General features: G+C 34.4%; 1 protein-coding gene across 8 annotated transcripts in view; it reads right to left on the bottom strand.

Annotated features, from left to right (window-relative positions):
• Nucleotides 1–18,232, bottom strand: part of NAV3 (neuron navigator 3) — a 773,547-nt gene that overhangs the window by 215,722 nt on the left and 539,593 nt on the right. For all 8 annotated transcript variants that reach the window (XM_074325380.1, XM_074325379.1, XM_019753173.2 and 5 more), the window contains 2 exons: nucleotides 6,111–6,183; nucleotides 3,478–3,661 (listed from right to left, as the gene is read on the bottom strand). In XM_074325380.1, coding sequence (XP_074181481.1) covers nucleotides 3,478–3,661; nucleotides 6,111–6,183 — 257 coding nt within the window. The remainder of the gene's footprint in view (nucleotides 1–3,477; nucleotides 3,662–6,110; nucleotides 6,184–18,232) is intronic.

Below are 18,232 nucleotides of genomic sequence, written 5' to 3' on the forward strand. Positions count from 1 at the left end.
GAGAGATTTACTTAAGCAGCTACCAGAGGAAGAGCAGTCCAGGGAAAGGAATCAACTAGCGGACATTTCCTAAGATGGCAGAAAGGCAGGGCTATTTGAAACCACTGCAAGGCCTTGAGCAGGGGAGTAAAAAGTGCCAGGTATGTTCAGAGTGTTTTATATGTACCGACCCACTGAACCCTCAAAACCTCATGAGATTTGGTGCCGTTTGTTATTCCCTTTTAACAACTGAGAATCTGAAGCACAGGGAGGTTGGGTAAGTTGCCCAAAGTTACACAGCTGGAAGTGGTTAAACTGGATCCAAGCGCAGGCAGTCTGAGTCTAAGAGTGAGCTCTTAATAACTAGAGCTGTAGTTGCTACTTCAACAGGACACACACCCCCACAAACACATTCACACAGGAGTGGAGAGGAAGCCGAGAGCCCAGGAGAGGAGAGTTTGTTCCCCACATGCTATTCCTCTGGACCCACTTTTTATTTTCTCCTCTCTTGTGTGTTTTACTTGTTAACCTTTAGATCAAAATGTCTGTTTAAATAAAAAATGATCAAATTGACTGAAAACATTTGGAGTTATTTTCAAAATAGCAAAACCAAATTAGCAATTCTTAATGTATAAAATAAATATTGTGGAAATTTATATAGTTATGCCAATTTATTTTAAATAAACAAAGAAAACATATGAAAAACACTCACTCACTCTGAAAACATATGACTTAATTATTTTCTTTATTAATCTACAAAGAAAAATATTAGAACAATTTCTGGCTAAATATCCAAAAGAGTACAGCAACTAGTCATTTGCACTATTCACTTGGAAAGAGCTTTGGAATCAATAGAAAGACTCCATAATCATGATTTATGACTCACATCTGAAGCAAATGAAGATAAATGTGTCACGGGAATTCTTTTCCTGCATTAATTATCTTGGTTCCATTATACAGACACTATGTTCCTTCTCTATGCATATTATCACTAAGGGCTTTTGAAAAATGCTGAAGTACGTTGATTGTTAAATATAAGTCCACATACATTCTAATTCATAGACTATTTCACTATACCCAATCTATATGAATGGAAGTATTACTGTCTGAAACATAATATTCTCCAAAACCTATAATAAATATCAAAATTAAGACTTGAGTTCCTCTATACCAGGGTCCTAAGTATTACATTTAATGTAGCAAGTACTCTACATTTATTAATTATTAATCCAAAAAGTAATTAAATACAATTTATCAGGAGAAACCTTGTTTAAGAGTACCTCAGTCTTAAAGGACACTGGCGAAAAGAATACTTTTCATAACCTTTCAATGAAAAAAATGTAACATTACCATGACTAATATATACAGCTCTATATTTTAAAATATAATACTGTTTCTGAATGTCCATGGATATCCAGCAAGAATAGAAAAAAAAACAAAAAAACAAAAAACATCTCTCCAAAAGGGTCATAACCACTGAGAGATTCTGGGCAAGAAATTACACATGGCAGATACAGAAATAGAATGAGGGAAATTAATGACAAAAGATATTCCATATCACTTCCAGAGTCAACATGCTTTGCATAATACCACTTTACTTCCTATATTTTTTCAGCTACTATTCTTGCTTCTTGTCAATTCAAATAGCTTTAAACAAACTCTAGGAAATATTATGTCTGGCAGTTTTCAAAATCTACATCTCTATCTACAAACCAAACCCCCACAAAAAATAAAAAAATAAAAAATAAATATTTCCTTTTTTCTTCCCTCTCAATCCTTAAGAAAGCCAAAGAACTTACACTGTAGAAAATTTTTTTTCACTCTGATTCCTGCACAATTTCACTTGACATCACAAAAGCAAAGATGAGCTTAAACAGAAGCACATCTGCATTATTGAGTAATGACAAATATCACTCCATGGACTTTGTAATATACTCTTTATTTTTCAGTAAAACAATGATTTATTTTAAGTGATTTAATTAATCACTAATTAGTAAAATCTGCCAAAGGGAATAGAGTTTACATGGTTATATAGAGGAAGAAATATTGCTTAATATGAAGTAAGAGCTAGTTGATAGGTGAAAGAACAGAAGATTTTAGAACTATTGAATATTTGACAGTAAGCTGGGGGTGGGGATTTGTGAATGTAGTTTGAAATTTTATTTTGACCTTTGAGTCAATGCTAATTATCAAAAACAAACTCAAGGCAAATTCAGTATTATTAGGGCTCAGTCTTGGATTCTAAGATGAAAAATTTAAATATTTACATGTGTTTGATACATGTATATATTTTTAAAGATGATGAAGAGTATTTTCACATTATATATTCTCTCTCCTTAAGAAAAATAGTCATAGCTATTGATGGAGTAGAGCTAGAAACTACGTGATTCCCTGGTCATTGATTAGAAATGAATGAGCAGTTTTCGTGAATCTTGTTAACTTCATTTCATTCTATGATCATTTTTTGATTTGTCAACTTGGCTACGTTCATTCAGTCCTAGTTATTCAATCAAACACTTGTCTAGGTGTAGCTGTGAAAGTATTTCATGGATATGGTTAAAGTCAACATAGCAGTTGACTTTAAATAAGGGAGATTACCCTAGATAATCTGGGTGGGCCTGATTCATCACTTGAAAGATTTTCAAAGCAGGATTGAAGATTCCTTGAGAAGAAATTCCATTTGTGAATAGCAGTTGGGCTTAGGCTGAAAGTTTCAGCCTGTCCTTCCTGCTGGCTGCCTAAGGATTTGTCCACGTCACTCAGGAACATGAAAACCAATTCGTCACAATGAATCTCTAAATATATACCTCTTACTTGTTCTGCTTCTCTTGTTGAACCTGACTAGTATGATTCCAAATTGGAAAACAAAACAAAACAAAAAAGCAGTAATGGAAGAGGGAAGAAAGTTGCCATGATTTATCAGCACCCCACCCCAGGCTGTGTCTACATGTACCAATAGACTCACATCTGACAAACATATTTATGTGTGTATATAAATACATACACACAACACACACACACACACACACACACACACACACACACACACCTCACATCAAAAACAGTATGTTCTCAAACACTCAAAAAACTATGTTTTTCAGACCTCAAACTTTTGACGAGATTTAGAGATGCAACTGATCAAAAGTACCAACAAAAGATAACTACACAACTGGAGACTAGGTCTCAATAGCACACTCTAAATAATAAAATAATTTGCAGAAGGAAATAACTGCCATATTACTTACAAGAAAGACATTTCACAGAATTTGACACAAACACATCTTTAGAAAACAAATACAAATATTGCACCTAAAAAGTGATACATGTCATTCATCCAACCAAAAGTGGTTTTAACTTCTATAAAGTTAGTCAAATAATCCCATCACATTGATAGAACTGTATAAACATACTTTTCAAAATTGCAAACAATAATGTATTAAACACAAGTTGCATATGGACAAATTAATTTTAAACACATCCCTTGTTTCCCTCCCTTACCTGGACTGCATATCTTGCTGGGTTTTGGCCTGACTGGCTTCGGCCTGAGGAGATGCGTGAGTGACCCGCTGCTGCAGTTCCACCAAGGACTGGTAATACTGTTGTTGATGGTGTTGTTGCTGCTTGTAGCGAGACAAACTGAAAAACAGTCCTAGAATGGCTTTTAAGTTTCCATTTCTTATTTCTGTATCAAAGGGAAAATAGAAAAACAGTATCATCTGAAATGAATGTTTGTTTTGTTTTTTCACCAATGAAATTCTAGGTGCCACTCTCATGGACTAAATCTCTGAAGATAGAATGGCAACTTGATTCTCTCAGTCACAGATTCAAGCAAATATAAATTTTTGAAATATGCTAACATTGAAAGAGAGAGAGAGAGAGAGAGAGAGAGAGAGAGAGAGAGAGAGAGGATGGAGGGTACAGAGAACAAAGTTTACTTGAGTTCTGCTCTTTGCTGACCTTGAACTACGATTTTTCTAGAGTTAGCTGCTTCTTGGAAATGGATAGGCTCTCAGGAAATGGATAGGCTCTCAGGAAATGGATAGGTTCTCAATCATTTGACTTAGCACTTTGCTTCCCTCAGAAATGCACACAGCTCTTACCAACACAGTGGTGGCTATGAACCACAGAAAGCCACTTAAATGTCGGTTGTCCTGCATTGTAAATACTGGTGGTGTGGGTGCACCTCATAATAGCAACTGAATTTATAGCACTCCACACTCCTTCAAATCATGTCATAGGTATCCATTTTTAATGCTTTGATTCATTTATTTTTAATTCTTGTTACATATCAATAAATAAAAAAGATCAACTTAGTCATGACTTTAGATAATATAATTGGATAAATAAAAACAGAAATCCTAGTTCAAACACATGGCCTCCTGTGTAAATATTTCTAATACTGAATAAAAAATTAAATGCACAAAGAAAGCTACAATCTGAGCCTAGGTTTTTCTCTTGTAGTTATAGTTTTTAAAATTAGGAAAAGAGATGGAAGTAAAACTTGAAATAAGGTTATGCAACCTGTAATCATATTTTAAATAAAACTTGATATTGCCAATAAAATACATTCTCCTACAAGGTCAAGGTTTTATGTCTCCTTTCTGGAGTTTATGAACATTAATAAACTATTTATATTTCTTGTTCTCTCATGGTTCCTAATGCCACACAAACTATGCAGTGGGATTATTCATACAAAATGAAGCTTGAGTTTTTCTTCTTTTTATTTCCCCCAAACCTTCCTCACAGTTGCCATATTATAGAAGAGTTCACTCAATCAATATGAGGCTACAGTGAGAAAGTATTAATTTTCTCTCATAAACCTGAATGATCGTAAAAAAGTATTTAGAAATTTTGTCTTATTACTATGCATATTTCATTAATTTAGAAAATCATTTTGAGCACTCATATATTTTTAGAAGATAAATAAAAATCAAAAGGTTTATTTTAATAAAGGATGTCATGTGAGAAGGAAGAGATATAAAAAACCAAAACAAATGGTAACATTTCTAGCCTGTTTACAAACCACTTAGAAAGTAAAATATTATCCTGGGAGAATTTTATTCTAAGTAACAGAACCACCAGTTAGGTTTCAGCCTAAGACTTCTGGCCACTAAATGTGTAATTTAATGGTATACATCATAAAATTTAAACATAAATGATAAAAATATAAAATAAAATTTAAATATAGAAAAAAATTGGGAAATATCAATAATTTTACTAAATGTTGATTATGTTTCAAAAGCCACAGAATTCCCATTTTCCCAAAGATAGCAACATTTAAAAAACTGAGAATTATCTAATATTTCTAGTATCTGTGGGGGAAAAGGGTTTTCAGAGCAAATTCATTGTAGTAGAAACATTAACCAACCTAAATAGTCAAAATGTTTAACAATAGCTAGCAGAATTTTTTATATACAATTAATATTCTAATTAAAAGTGGTTGTTGATACAAGTCTGAATGAACCTTCTATTTCACAATATTAGAAATTGGTTTTTGATAACACTACATATTTTTTTTCTAAAATAATATATGTAGAAGAAAAAGATTCAGAGAAAAATGATAAAAGTATTTCAGTCTTTTTCTACTTTTCTATATTTCAATTTTAGTGATGATCTTTTAAACCTTTAATGATTTTTAAAGCCTTTACATATAACAGTTATTAGATACTGTTAGTGCTAATTATTTAAGAGCTCATGATAACTTACTTAGACTTACCAAATATTTAAACTAGGACTACGAACTTGATCATATTATAGAAATATTATTGATAAAATATTGGAACATTAATTTTACTCTTGTTACCTGTATTTAGGTTCATGTAGTATCCATCATTACCTATCTATACATTCCTCTACTTAAGACTGAAAATATGAGACACCCGTAATAACATAAAGATGTTAACCTGCCACAGCCCATATATTCAGTCATGTAAAGAGCAATTTTGGCAAAATATGGAACATATCTAAATAATTAAAGCATATCATAACCATTGCATTTATGTTTCTACTACTGTAGAAACTTTACTGCTTTCCGTTATTGTATTATGTACTCCCACTTTACATTTGTTGCATTATGAAAAAAATATTTTATACATTTGGATATCATTTGTGACAAGTGTGCTTTTTCTTACCTTCAGCCGATAGACCTTGAACATTTACTCCTCTGGCTGCTAGAAAACTAAGGCAGACATCAACATTTTCAATCTGTAACATGAAAAGCAGTGAAAAAGCAACTTAGAGGATTTTAAATAAATAAATGAGCTAGTGAAACCAGAGAGAAAGAATGAATACTTTACATTCATTTCATACTAGAGATCTTTACCAGAGTTTTACTAGAATTATTTTGGCTAAATGAGAAATGAATATAAAGCTTGCATTGTCCAGTTCTGTACTTACAAACAATTCATAAAGACCTTATCAAGAATGGAATTCTTACAGATTAGCAACCCACCTACTTAACATAAAATCAGATTTTTATGATCCATAAATGAGATTGCTTCACAAATGAGTCACAACTAAATCATCTATACAGGAGATTGTTGCTCATGTATCTTAGAATGTTGGGATGTGGGTAATTGAGATTCACCCAGTAATATCTGATAAACATGCTGAAAGATAAATAATATGGACAAAGTTTTGATACAACATGAAAGAAATGAAGCATATTTTCATCCTTGACTATAGCAAGCCTTTATTTTAAACACTGCATTTGCATTTCTACAGTTGAGTAATTCTCTGACTAAATATAGGTATTGTCTTTGTAATTTAAAACATTGATATCATGGATTTTAAATAGTTCAATATGATAACCAGCTTGTAACAACAAAGTGTGACAAACAACAACCACAAAAACAAATGACTGATTTATGTTAATTCAAAAGTTTATTTCAATATCGGCCATGGTGTTATACAGCAAAGTTAAACATCTAAAACTTTTTTTTAAGAGTGTAAGAAGGCTGAATGTTCCAGTTCTGTACGGGCTTTTGGTATTCCATAAATTTTGAAATACTTAAGTAGGAGATTTAAAGTTAATACTTGTCGAGACATTGTTTTCTGTCCCATTATATTCTCATCAAAAGCTATGCATGAGGCTGTACAAAGTTCTGCCAATGTCCTCTCTAGCTTAGCTTCATAGTAAAGTCAAAATGTCTCAAAATAAATAAATAAATTAATTAATTAATTAAAAGAAAAAAAGAGATTCAAGAATCTTTCCTTATACAAATGGACAACTATTTATGTTCCTTTTGAAGATGTAATTTTGTGTAAAACTTAAATAGTAATATTTAATGAGATGCTCTTTGCTTGAAAATGATCATACAGTTGCTTTGAGAAAATTCACTTTCACAATGTTTCATTCAAAGTAAGTTTCACTGAAATTAATCTACTGAAAAAATAATTGATTAAAGATGCTAAATACAACATGACAAAACAGACTTCGTTTTGCCAATCAGCATCTGAATATCCAGTAAGGCTATGGTGCTGAAATATACTTCAAATTCTTTCTTTTCTTCACATTTCACTCTGCTACTAGAAAATAAGATTATACAAGGAAACAAAGAAAGAGGAAAGAAGAAATGGGCCAAACTGGATTTCTACTATATCCACCTGAGGTACTCTTTTTCTTTTTTTTTAAATAATCACTTTACTTTTCAATTACAGTTGACATACAATATTGTATTATTTTCAGGGGTACAATACAGTTGATTAGGCATTTATAAAATTTATGAAGTGATCACCCCGATATATGTAGTGCCATCTGACACCATACACTCTTATAACAATATTATTGAGTATATTTCCTATGCTTTACTTTACAGCCCCATGACTATTTCGTAACTATCAATTTGTACTTCTTAATCCCTTCTCCTTTTCACCCACCCTTCATTCCCCCTCCCAGCTGACAACCATCGAAATATTTTCTGTATCTTTGTGTTTGTTTCTGTTTTGTTTATTTTGTTCTTTAGATTCTACATATAAGTGAATCTTTCTCTGTCTGACATACTATGCTCAGCACAATACCCTCTAGACTCACCCATGTTGTTGTAGGTGGCAAGATTTCATTCTTTTTTGTGGCTGAGTAATATTTCATTATATGTATGTACCACATCCTTTTTTTATGTATTCATCTGTTGATGGACACTTAGGTTGCTTCTATATCTTAGCTATTGTAAATAATGCTGCAATGAACATATGGATTCATATGTCCCCTCAAAGGAGTGTTTTGGGTTTCTTCAAACAAAGACCCAGAAGTAGGATCACTGCGTCCTTCTTTGTCTCTTGTTATAGCCTTTGTTTTAAAATCTATTTTGCGTGGTATAAGTATTGCTACCCCAGCTTTTGTGTTTGTTTGTTTCCATTTTCATGAAATATCTTTTTCCATCCCTTTTCTTTCAGTCTTTGGATCTGAAGTGAATCTCTTGTAGGTAACACATGTATGGGTCTTATTTTCTTATCCATTCAGCCACCTTATCTTTTGATTGGAACATTTAATCCATTTACATTTGAAGTAATTGCTGATAAGTATGTAGTTATTGCCGTTTTATTATTCATAATTTTTATCTTTTTTTCTTCTTCTTCTTAAAGAAATCCTTCTAACTTCCCTTGTAAAACTGGTTTGGTGGTAATGAACTCCTTTAGCTTTTTCTTGTCTGGGAATCTCTTTATCTGTCCTTCAATTCTAATTGATAGCCTTGCTGGGTAGAGCACTCTTGGTTGTAGATCCTTGCTTCTCATCACTTTGAATATTTCTTGCAAATCCCTTCTGGCCTGCAAAGTTTCTTTTGAGAAATCAACTGACATTCTTATGGATGCTTCCTTGGAGGTAACTATCTGCTTTTCTCTTGATGTTTTTAAGATTCTCTCTTTGTCTTTAACCTTTGGCGTTTTAATTATAATGTGTCTCGGTGTGGCCTTCTCTGGGTTCGTCTTGTTTAGGACTCTCTGCACTTCCTGGGCTTGTACGTTTCTTTTTCTAGGTTAAGAAAGTTTTCCATCCTTATTTCTTCAAATAGGCTTTCAATTCCTTGTTCTCTCTCTCTCCCTACAGGTATCCCAGTAATCGCAGCAAATGTTGGCATACTTGATGTTAGCCCAGAGGCCCCTTAGACTGTTCTCATTTTTTTGGATTCTTTTTTCTTTTTGCTGTTCTGATTGGATGTTTTCTGCTATTTTAACTTCTAATTCACTGATTCGAACCTCTGCTTGATCTAATCTACTGTTGATTCCCACTAATGTATTCTTTATTTCAGTTATTGTATTCTTCCTTTCTGACTGGTTCTTTTTTGTGTTTCTTATCTCTTTCTTGAAGTTCTCCCTGAGATCACTGAGCATCCTTATAACTCCACATTTGATAGTCTGCTTGTCTCTATTTTGTTTAATTCTTTTTCTGGTGCTTTGTTCTGTTCTTTCACTTGGGACATGTTTCTTTGTCTCCCCATTTTGACTAGCCCCGTGTTTTTGTGGACTTATATAGTAGGTGTCCTGTGGGATTGAGTGGCACAGTCTCCCTGGTCACCTCAGTCTGGTGCTGTAGGTGTGTTTCTTATGTGGGTTATGTGTGCCTTCCTGTTGTATTTGAAACTTGGTTGCTGTTTGGACTTCAGTGGGAGGGATTGATGCTCAGGCTGGTTGGTTGTGAGGACTGGCTATGACTACAGAGGAGAAGCTGTAATGCAGGGGCTGACCCTAAAAGCAGGATTCATTTTAGCAGGTCTCTGATGCCTGCCAGTCTACTCTTTGGGTGTGTTGCCCATGGAGGCACCTGGGTGGTGCTACACCTTGGTCTGAAGCTGGCCACGAGGTGTGCCAGCCCTGTGGCCTCCTAAGACGGACCCCACCACAGGCCAACTTCAGCTGCTGCTTGTTCCCTGCCTGGGGCCACCTGGTATGAGTCAAAATGCAATCCACAGGTGGCAGCCACCTCCACTGTGCTTAGAGGTGCCTGTGATCAGCCAACCTGTGAACCAAAGCCAGCTGCTGTAAGTGCTGAGCTTGGGGCTGCTCAGCATGAGATATAGGGCTCTCACATAAGCCAGATGCTGCTTGTTTGGGTTTTGAGAATCTTTGAGAAATTTTAGGAAAGTCCAGAGCATGAACCAAGACAGGCTACTTGTACGGAAAAGCCACTGGAAGTGGCTTGGGTGGGCCCTCAATTTGGGTGGGGAAGGGGTCTCAGGGAATAATGATGGTGGGGTGAAAAATGTTAGCCAGGTTGATGGAGACTCAGATATGGTGGTCCCCTGCATCTGCACATCGGAATGAAGAAGCACAATAGAGAAATAATGGATTCTGCCTGTACTTCTGTCTGGGAGAAAGCTGCTCCTTTAGCCCTTGCCCTTAGCCAGACAATTCAGTTCCCCATCATCTGACCCTGGTGCCTTTTGAGCTGCTGCCCCAGCATGGGAGCTCAGAGAGAGAGAGTCTATCAGTGAGTAATTCTGTGCACAGACCCTTTAAGAGGAATTCCTAGGACTATAGCCACCCTCCATCTCACTCAACCACAATCTCCACTGGTTTTCACAGCCAGACGTTCTGGGGACTTCTCTGCTCAGCATGGAACCCTAAGCTGGGGAGCCTGGTATGGGGTGAGGACCTCTTGCTCCTCTGGCGGGACCTCTGCAGCCAAGATATCCTTTCTGATTTTTAACTGCTGCATACAGGTGTTGGACCAGCCCATTCTGCATCTCCGCCCCTCCTACCAGTCTCGATGTGGGTTCTTCTGTATGTCCTTAGCTGTAAGATTTCTGTTGAGCTAGACTTCAGGCAGTTCTCAGTGGTGATTGTTCTGTAGTTTAGATGTAATGTTGATGTGGTTCTTTGAGGAGGCAAGCACAGCATTTAAACTCTACCATCTTGACCAGAAAAAAATCCATAGAGTTATGTTAAAGTTATTTTTTTCAGGTCCATTAAAGATAAATTAAAGGAACATGACAAATAATTATTATGGCCTAATATTAAGACAGATAATTTAATTGAATATTTAAAAATGTTTACCTAATGTTATTAACTTCATAGAGATTATATGCCTTTTATGGAAAGTAAGAAGACTTCTGGGCCAAACATATGTAACTTACTACAAAATGTGAATAGGCTATGACTACGTAAATTTTACTTACTTTTATTATACATGAAAAAACTAGTTCACTGAAAGACCCAGAAAGGGTTAATAAGTAGAATCTGCAATTAAGTTAGTAAGATAGCTTTTTCAGGTACTGTTTAAACAGCATTAAAAAAATTACATAAATAAACTGATGCTTAGAGTGGGTATTAGGGACAAACAACTCTTCCTCAACATGCACTATAAATTACAAAGGGAAAATTAAAGGCCCCTAATAAGGAAAGAAAGAAAGAAAAAAAAATACACACACACACACACACACACACACACACACACACACACACCAGGGGTGCCAAAAAAATGTATACAAGTGGACACTTTGGTCAACATTGCTCAAGCAGTAGTTCGCCATAATCAGAAGTGTCTGAGTGTCTGGATGCTGATAGTAACCACTTTGAACACCTCTTGTAATTGCAAAAGACAAACATGACTTGTATTCATCTTTTGTTATTGGTATATATTGAGTATTATAATTTTAATACAATTCTCCTTTCTTCAAATGTGTATACATTTTTTGGGCACCCTCTGTATATTTTATTTTTTTGTCATAGTCTGTATATATTTTATTTTTTTGGCACCCTCTGTGTGTGTGTGTGTGTGTGTGTGTATATATATATTTTTTTTGGCAACCTCTATATATTTTATATATACAGAGTGTGCCAAAAAAATGTATACACATTTTAAGAAAGAAAAAAACTATTAAAATTGTAATACTCAATATGTACCAATAACAAAAGATGAATACAAGTCATGTTTGTCTTTTGCAATTACAAGAGGTGCTCAAAGTGGTTACCATCAGCATCCAGACACTTCTGATTATGGCGAACTACTGCTTGAGCAATGTTGACCAAAGTGTCCACTTGTATACATTTTTTTTGGCACCCCCGGTATATATCTATATATCTATATATCTATATCCATATATCTACATCTATATATCTATATCTATATCTAGATATATCTATATCTATATATATACATATAATAGACTCTGTATTCCTTTCATATTTGTTTATCAAAAGCATTGAATATTTTGAAATATGCCATTCACTAAGTATAAACACCAACAATTTGAGATAATTAATTCAGTTCCCCATTAGTAGTTATGTAACAGCAGCAGAATAAGTATTTGAATACATCATTTTCAATATGACTATGAACTGTTAGTTGATTAAAATTTACTTATTTATTCAACAAGGTTTATTGGCCAAAATTAATTTTCTAACAGTGTCAGAACATAATAAATATAACTTAGGAAAATAATATCCCTTCCCGACTTCACTTCATGGTCTTTCTGTAAATTCCATCATGGATGTTAGTCCTATGCTATACTTTTTACATGGAATAAAATATATAATAAAAGAAAATAGCTTTGAGAAACTTGTTAATGCCATTTATTGGTTAGCTTCCTGATCTGAGGCATACTTGAAAATAATTCTAGAAGATTTTTTTTTTTAATTTGAAGATCTAATTGGTTTTATTAAATGACTCGTGAGTGGCGCAGTGTCCCCTGTAGCAGCTAGGTCTTCACATACCTAGACTTCATAACTCCATAATAACATATTTTGGCTAATGTTTTTTTTTTATTTCAATAATTATTGCCCTACTAAACCACAATTTTTCTGTGAATTAAAAACCTCTAAACCTTTTTGGTAATTACAAAGATATGAAAGTGATTTTGCCATCGAATTGAAGCAATTAAATAGTTCTATTTTTTCTCATTATGATTTGAATCAGATATCAAATAATCAAAATTCAAATTGTATTTTAATACCTAATAGTCTGGGTTAAATTTTAATTAGAATGACTTCATGTACCTAAATAAACTATTTTCTAAAATTTTGACTGTGACTCAGAGCCGCAGCAAAAAATACTTTGAATAGCACAACCGAATGTACACTTGCATCACTATAACAGAAACAAAAGTTTTATGGAGCAATACTTATTCTTACTAAATTCAAGTCACTGTGCTGCTTCTTTTCTGTTTAATCTATCACTTAAAATCCATTAACGGATTTTAGGATCTAATAATGGATGGTAATCCAAGATTTGAAAAACACTGCCCTAGGGAGAAAAAGAACATTGCTGTCTACAGTGCTTCTTTTGGGGGTATTTACTATTCAATGGCTAATAAAAACATGGAAAATTATCCTGAGAAACAAGGTCACTGTAAGGATATAATGCATCAGTTAACTGACATAAAAACAATATTTAAAATACTGGTTTAGAATCACAGAGTTAATTCTTTGGCTACTCTAACAATTTGTGTGCTCATGCCTAATATCTGAAAAAGAATTTCACCTCTTCTTTTCAGTCTCCTTTAATTTTCTAGACTTACAAATCATTTTGAAAAAGAAAGCAACTGAGTTGAAATTTGGATAAGCCCTTTAATAAGCAACTGGTATTTGACCAGATTTAAACAATGATTTCAAAATTACTAGTTTATTACTAGTTCAAAATTAAGTCATTCTTTTCTTGATCTCTCTCTCTCTCTCCTCACTCCTCCTATTGGGTTTGTGGGCATAGAGAGATGTTTGTTGAGTTTTCACAGGTATGTTTATTTATTCATTGAAGCATATTTTTGATATGAAGATATGTGTTTGTTGAGACTTTAAGTCCCAGAAGGTAGGAACTGTATTTTGTTGACTCATGTAATTTCGGCAACCTTGCAAGGTGCTTGGTATCTAATAGATTCTCAGTTCATACTTGAGGAAGAATGGAGGACAGGAGTGGTGGCTCATCAGTCCTTGTCCTTATGGAAGAAATGAGTGTAGAGGGAAGAAGAATGACAACAACAACAAATCATTTGATCCAGAGGCGACACGTTAGATGCTCTTTGAGATCTTTTACAATATACTACTTCCCCGTGCTGGACCCCAGACAATAAGAATTAGAAAGTCTGTGGGTTTGGCTGGATATCAGTTTGTTTTCAAATTTTAGCTCTTAATCTCAGCCTACCCTGCTCTCTATAGATTAAGCAAATGACTTCCTGGGATGGTCTCACACAAAGATAAGTAAAAGAAGTCAACAGAAGAGTATATACTATGTGATGCTCAACTTCCATACAATTCAAGATCAGCAAAACTAAACCATGAAAACAGAAATTAGAATAGTGATGACCTTTGGAGGGCTCTAGTATGAAAAGGGGAACCAGGGAAACAGGCATGCTGGAAGAGTCCTTTCTTTGGATCTGAGTGATGATTACACGGGTTTAAATACATATTTAAAAAGTGATGAGCTATATACTTAAGACTGGAGTGCTTTATGCACTTCATTTTGTCTCAGTTTCTATTAGTGATTTACACTCTTCTATGTGTTTTACTTAAATTAAATTTTTTTTAAAAAAGTAATATGGTTGACCTCTTGTTTTGTTGAAAATAGACTCTAGGCATGCAAGGATGAAAGTATGGAAATTTGTTAGGTGGCTTTGCAAGTAATTAAAGTGAAAGATTATGGTGTTTCAGAGAATAGTGGTTGCAGTGAAGATGATGAGAAATGGTCAGATTTTGGATACATTTTGAGGGAATCTAATGGGAAGATACGGTATATGAAAACAATAGAGAAATCAAGGATGACTCCAAGGTCTTTGGCCTCAGCAACTAGATGGATGAAGTCTCTATCCAGTAAGATGGAAAAATACATAGATACAGGGAGTTAAATTTTGGACATGTTGGCTAGTCTGTTAGACATCCAAATGGAGAGTTTGAGAGGGCAGTTGCACACACGACTTGGAGTTCAATTGAGAGGTTCGGGAGTAGAGATCTAAATTGGAGGTTCATCCTCATAAGATGACAATTATAGCCATTAGACCAGATTAAGTCACCAAGAGTGTGTAAATATAAAAAGAGAAACAAATATTGAGCCCTAGGAGATTGTCACTGAAAATAAGAGGAGGAACCATCAAAGGAGACTGAGCTCTTTTTAAGCAGTAATACAAAGAAATTCTGTGGGCACCACATTTCTCATTTGGCTCAGGTCACAGTCACATCTGTAGCTCATGGACAGTCACTCCCAGGACTGTTACTTGCCTATTATGATGTTATGCACAATTTCTTCCATTTGTGGCTTACATTTTGTTAGCGTGGAACACCTACATTGCCTCTCTTTTTCCTGTTAAATTTAAGCATGGCTAGATAACCATAAAATATTGACTGTATAAAGAAAATGAAACAAAAAACTTCTAAGTTCTAGATCACGTCAATAGTTTCAGAGTTTCAAAATTTATGGATACACCAAGCTTTGAGGGTTTTGGGGATTCTATGGAAATTCCTAATTTGACCACAATGGCCTCAATAAAAACACAGTTTTGTTAGCGTTAACCCGAAAATGAATTGCTGTGTATGATTTTTTTAATTGAAGACACTAAACAAATTCGATAGAAATAGTCCATATTTTTAGAACTGAGTTGTTTCTATTTGTATAATTAATATTAGTATCTTGAAACACTACCATTTAATTTTGTTTATGTCCTATAAAATCAAGCTATTCATTTATTCATTCATCAAACTTTTATTAAACTTATTTATGCCTGCAATTGTGCTCAATGCTGCAGATATAAATTTCAAGACAGCCACAATCCTGGTATTTTCTAAAGAGCACTGACTGATTTCCAATATTTTTCTCTATTCTCATGAAAAATGGAAGCCATTTTTCAAAACACATTTTTTGATACTCTAGTTTCATAATTGTACATTTATCTTGACCTTGATGAGCTTGCTAAATTTGAGCATATTTATTGCTAAATCACAAATTTGGCTTCAAAGGAGGACTAGAGTATTGGAAATATATGTATTCATTTCAGTGTTAAATGAAATATTCCATAAAAATGTAGTGTTTACAATTAGCACAGCTCAATATTGAACTCATATACTTTAAGCTGCATGTTTTATGATACTCAGCCTTTTAGTATTTTTACTCTAATACTGTTATAACTTACTTCGGGAAATGTAACTGTAGGCATCTTTCACAATATTAACAAAGTTATATTATGTTTCGTCTATTCACAGATTTCTTTCACATTACTTATGGATATTTAATAAAAATTACATTTAAGTACTAAATACCTGGGTATAATTAATAGCAACTTTATAGTGTGTGATTAAATGTAAACCATGGCACCAACACTTAACAATGAATGATAAATTCATTCTGCAACTATTGACTGTTTATTATGGGCAAAGAGCTCTGCCAGATGGTGAAGGGATATAAAAATGAATTGTAAGGTGTTTACCTTTGTGAGCTTGTAAAATTGCTGAAGAGACAAAACCAATTCATAAATTACCACAATAAAAGGCATAATATGATAAATTCCAAAAGAGAAATACAAACAACACTGTATGGCAGTGCAGAGAATGAACTTATCAATTTAAATACAGATCTGGGGAAAGCTTCACAGAAGAGTCATTTGGACTAAGGCTAAGGCCGATTTTGATAAGGTTAGACAAGCCTCAGAAGGAGGGGTGGGCAGGCCTATCAGAACAACCAAAAGCAAAATTAATTGCTCACAAAAATGTTTGAGAATAGATCATGCCCATCTTTACTTTCTGCAATTATATTTACAGAGCTGAATTTATCCTGGAGTTGAAAAAGCTCTGTTGCCTTGTGGATTCACTAAAACCACTGCAATACAAAAAGTTAAATTATCGTAAACAAGGTAGCAGGCCTAATACTTCACAGACTGAGTTGTCTCTACAGACACAATGCATCCTGGTTAGGGCATATCTGAAGTGGTAGGTACTGCTGTTGAGTCATATATAGAGACTGTCTAGAAGAATATAAACCAATCTAAGCTTTCTCTGGATGCCGGATTTTGTGACTTGTACCATTTCTGATTAACTATACTTCCAATTTTTCATGATAAACTTGTACTGTTAGTTTCATTATATAAATTATTTAAATAAATGTGATTTCAGCCAAAAAACAAACAAAAAAACAAATAAACAAACAAAAACCCAAAATAGGCAAGATGGCTCAGTTTGAGCAAACTCCCATCCTATCATAGAAGTCAAATAATAATACAGATTTTAGCACGAGATTTTAATGAAATATAAAGTTGTCTGGCAAATTAAAATAAAATGCAGTGGTATTTTTGCATTGGGTAAAATTCTTAAAATGTTTCTTTTCATTCATTCACTTAATAATTATAAAAGACATGGAGAAGCCCTTTAAAATACATAATTTTATAGGAGAGAGAGATAATTCCAATGTAATACAATAAATGTTATGGCCAGAGAAACACAGACACACAGAAGGGTCTATTTCTGATCAGAGATCAAGGGGTTAGAAAAGAAGTAAGTTATTAGCAACTAAGATTTATCTAACACAGTTACAAAGATACCTTCTCCTGAGGTTGCCATTACTATGCCACTTTACGAAGAGAAAATTTTTGGTCAGAGTATTAAATTGACAAGCTAAAGGTTACAGAGAGAATATGTCAAAACCTGAGCCCATGTCATTAACACCCCCCCAAACCCGCCCCGATCTTTCAGCTTCAAAGGAAGTTTAAGCTACTCCCTGAAAGGTTAGGAAGAGTTAATCAAATAAGAGGATGTGGTGTGAGGTGAACTCAAGGAAGGAACACTACATGAACTGCTCATGGTTGAGATACATCATAGGTTTAAGAACCTGCCAGGAATGCAGAGACACTGGAAATGCTGAGAGCTGAACCTCACTTAAATCTTTCTCCACAACGTCTTTGTTTACCGGTATGAAAATAGATGACTCCAAAGGCTATAGCCTTCAATCAATTTGAAGAACCTGTGGAGGAGGAGAAATCAGGCAGAGGAAACTCCAGAAGCAAGAATCCTGAAATCTGGAGAACAGCAGTGGCAGGAGACAAGGCCACAGATACAAACGGGACTAGATGAGGAACGTCCTCCATGCCCTGCTTGGTCTTACAGTGCAGGGAGCTAATGGTATGTCTTAAGTAACTTTAAAAGCCATCTGGCCTAGACGCAAATAAGCATGAGACCAAATACTGATTCTTCCACTTACTAAATAGGGACACAGGCGGCCTCCATGAGACCCAGTTTTTTTGTAGGTTTGCTGTGATGACTAAGCAAAAAATGCAAGCAATGCATCGAGCACAGTACTGGATATAAATGGTTGCCATTCAATCAATAGGTGAATCAAAAAGTG

This window comes from Rhinolophus sinicus, linkage group LG02, assembly GCF_036562045.2.
Source record: "Rhinolophus sinicus isolate RSC01 linkage group LG02, ASM3656204v1, whole genome shotgun sequence".
NCBI lineage: Eukaryota > Metazoa > Chordata > Mammalia > Chiroptera > Rhinolophidae > Rhinolophus > Rhinolophus sinicus.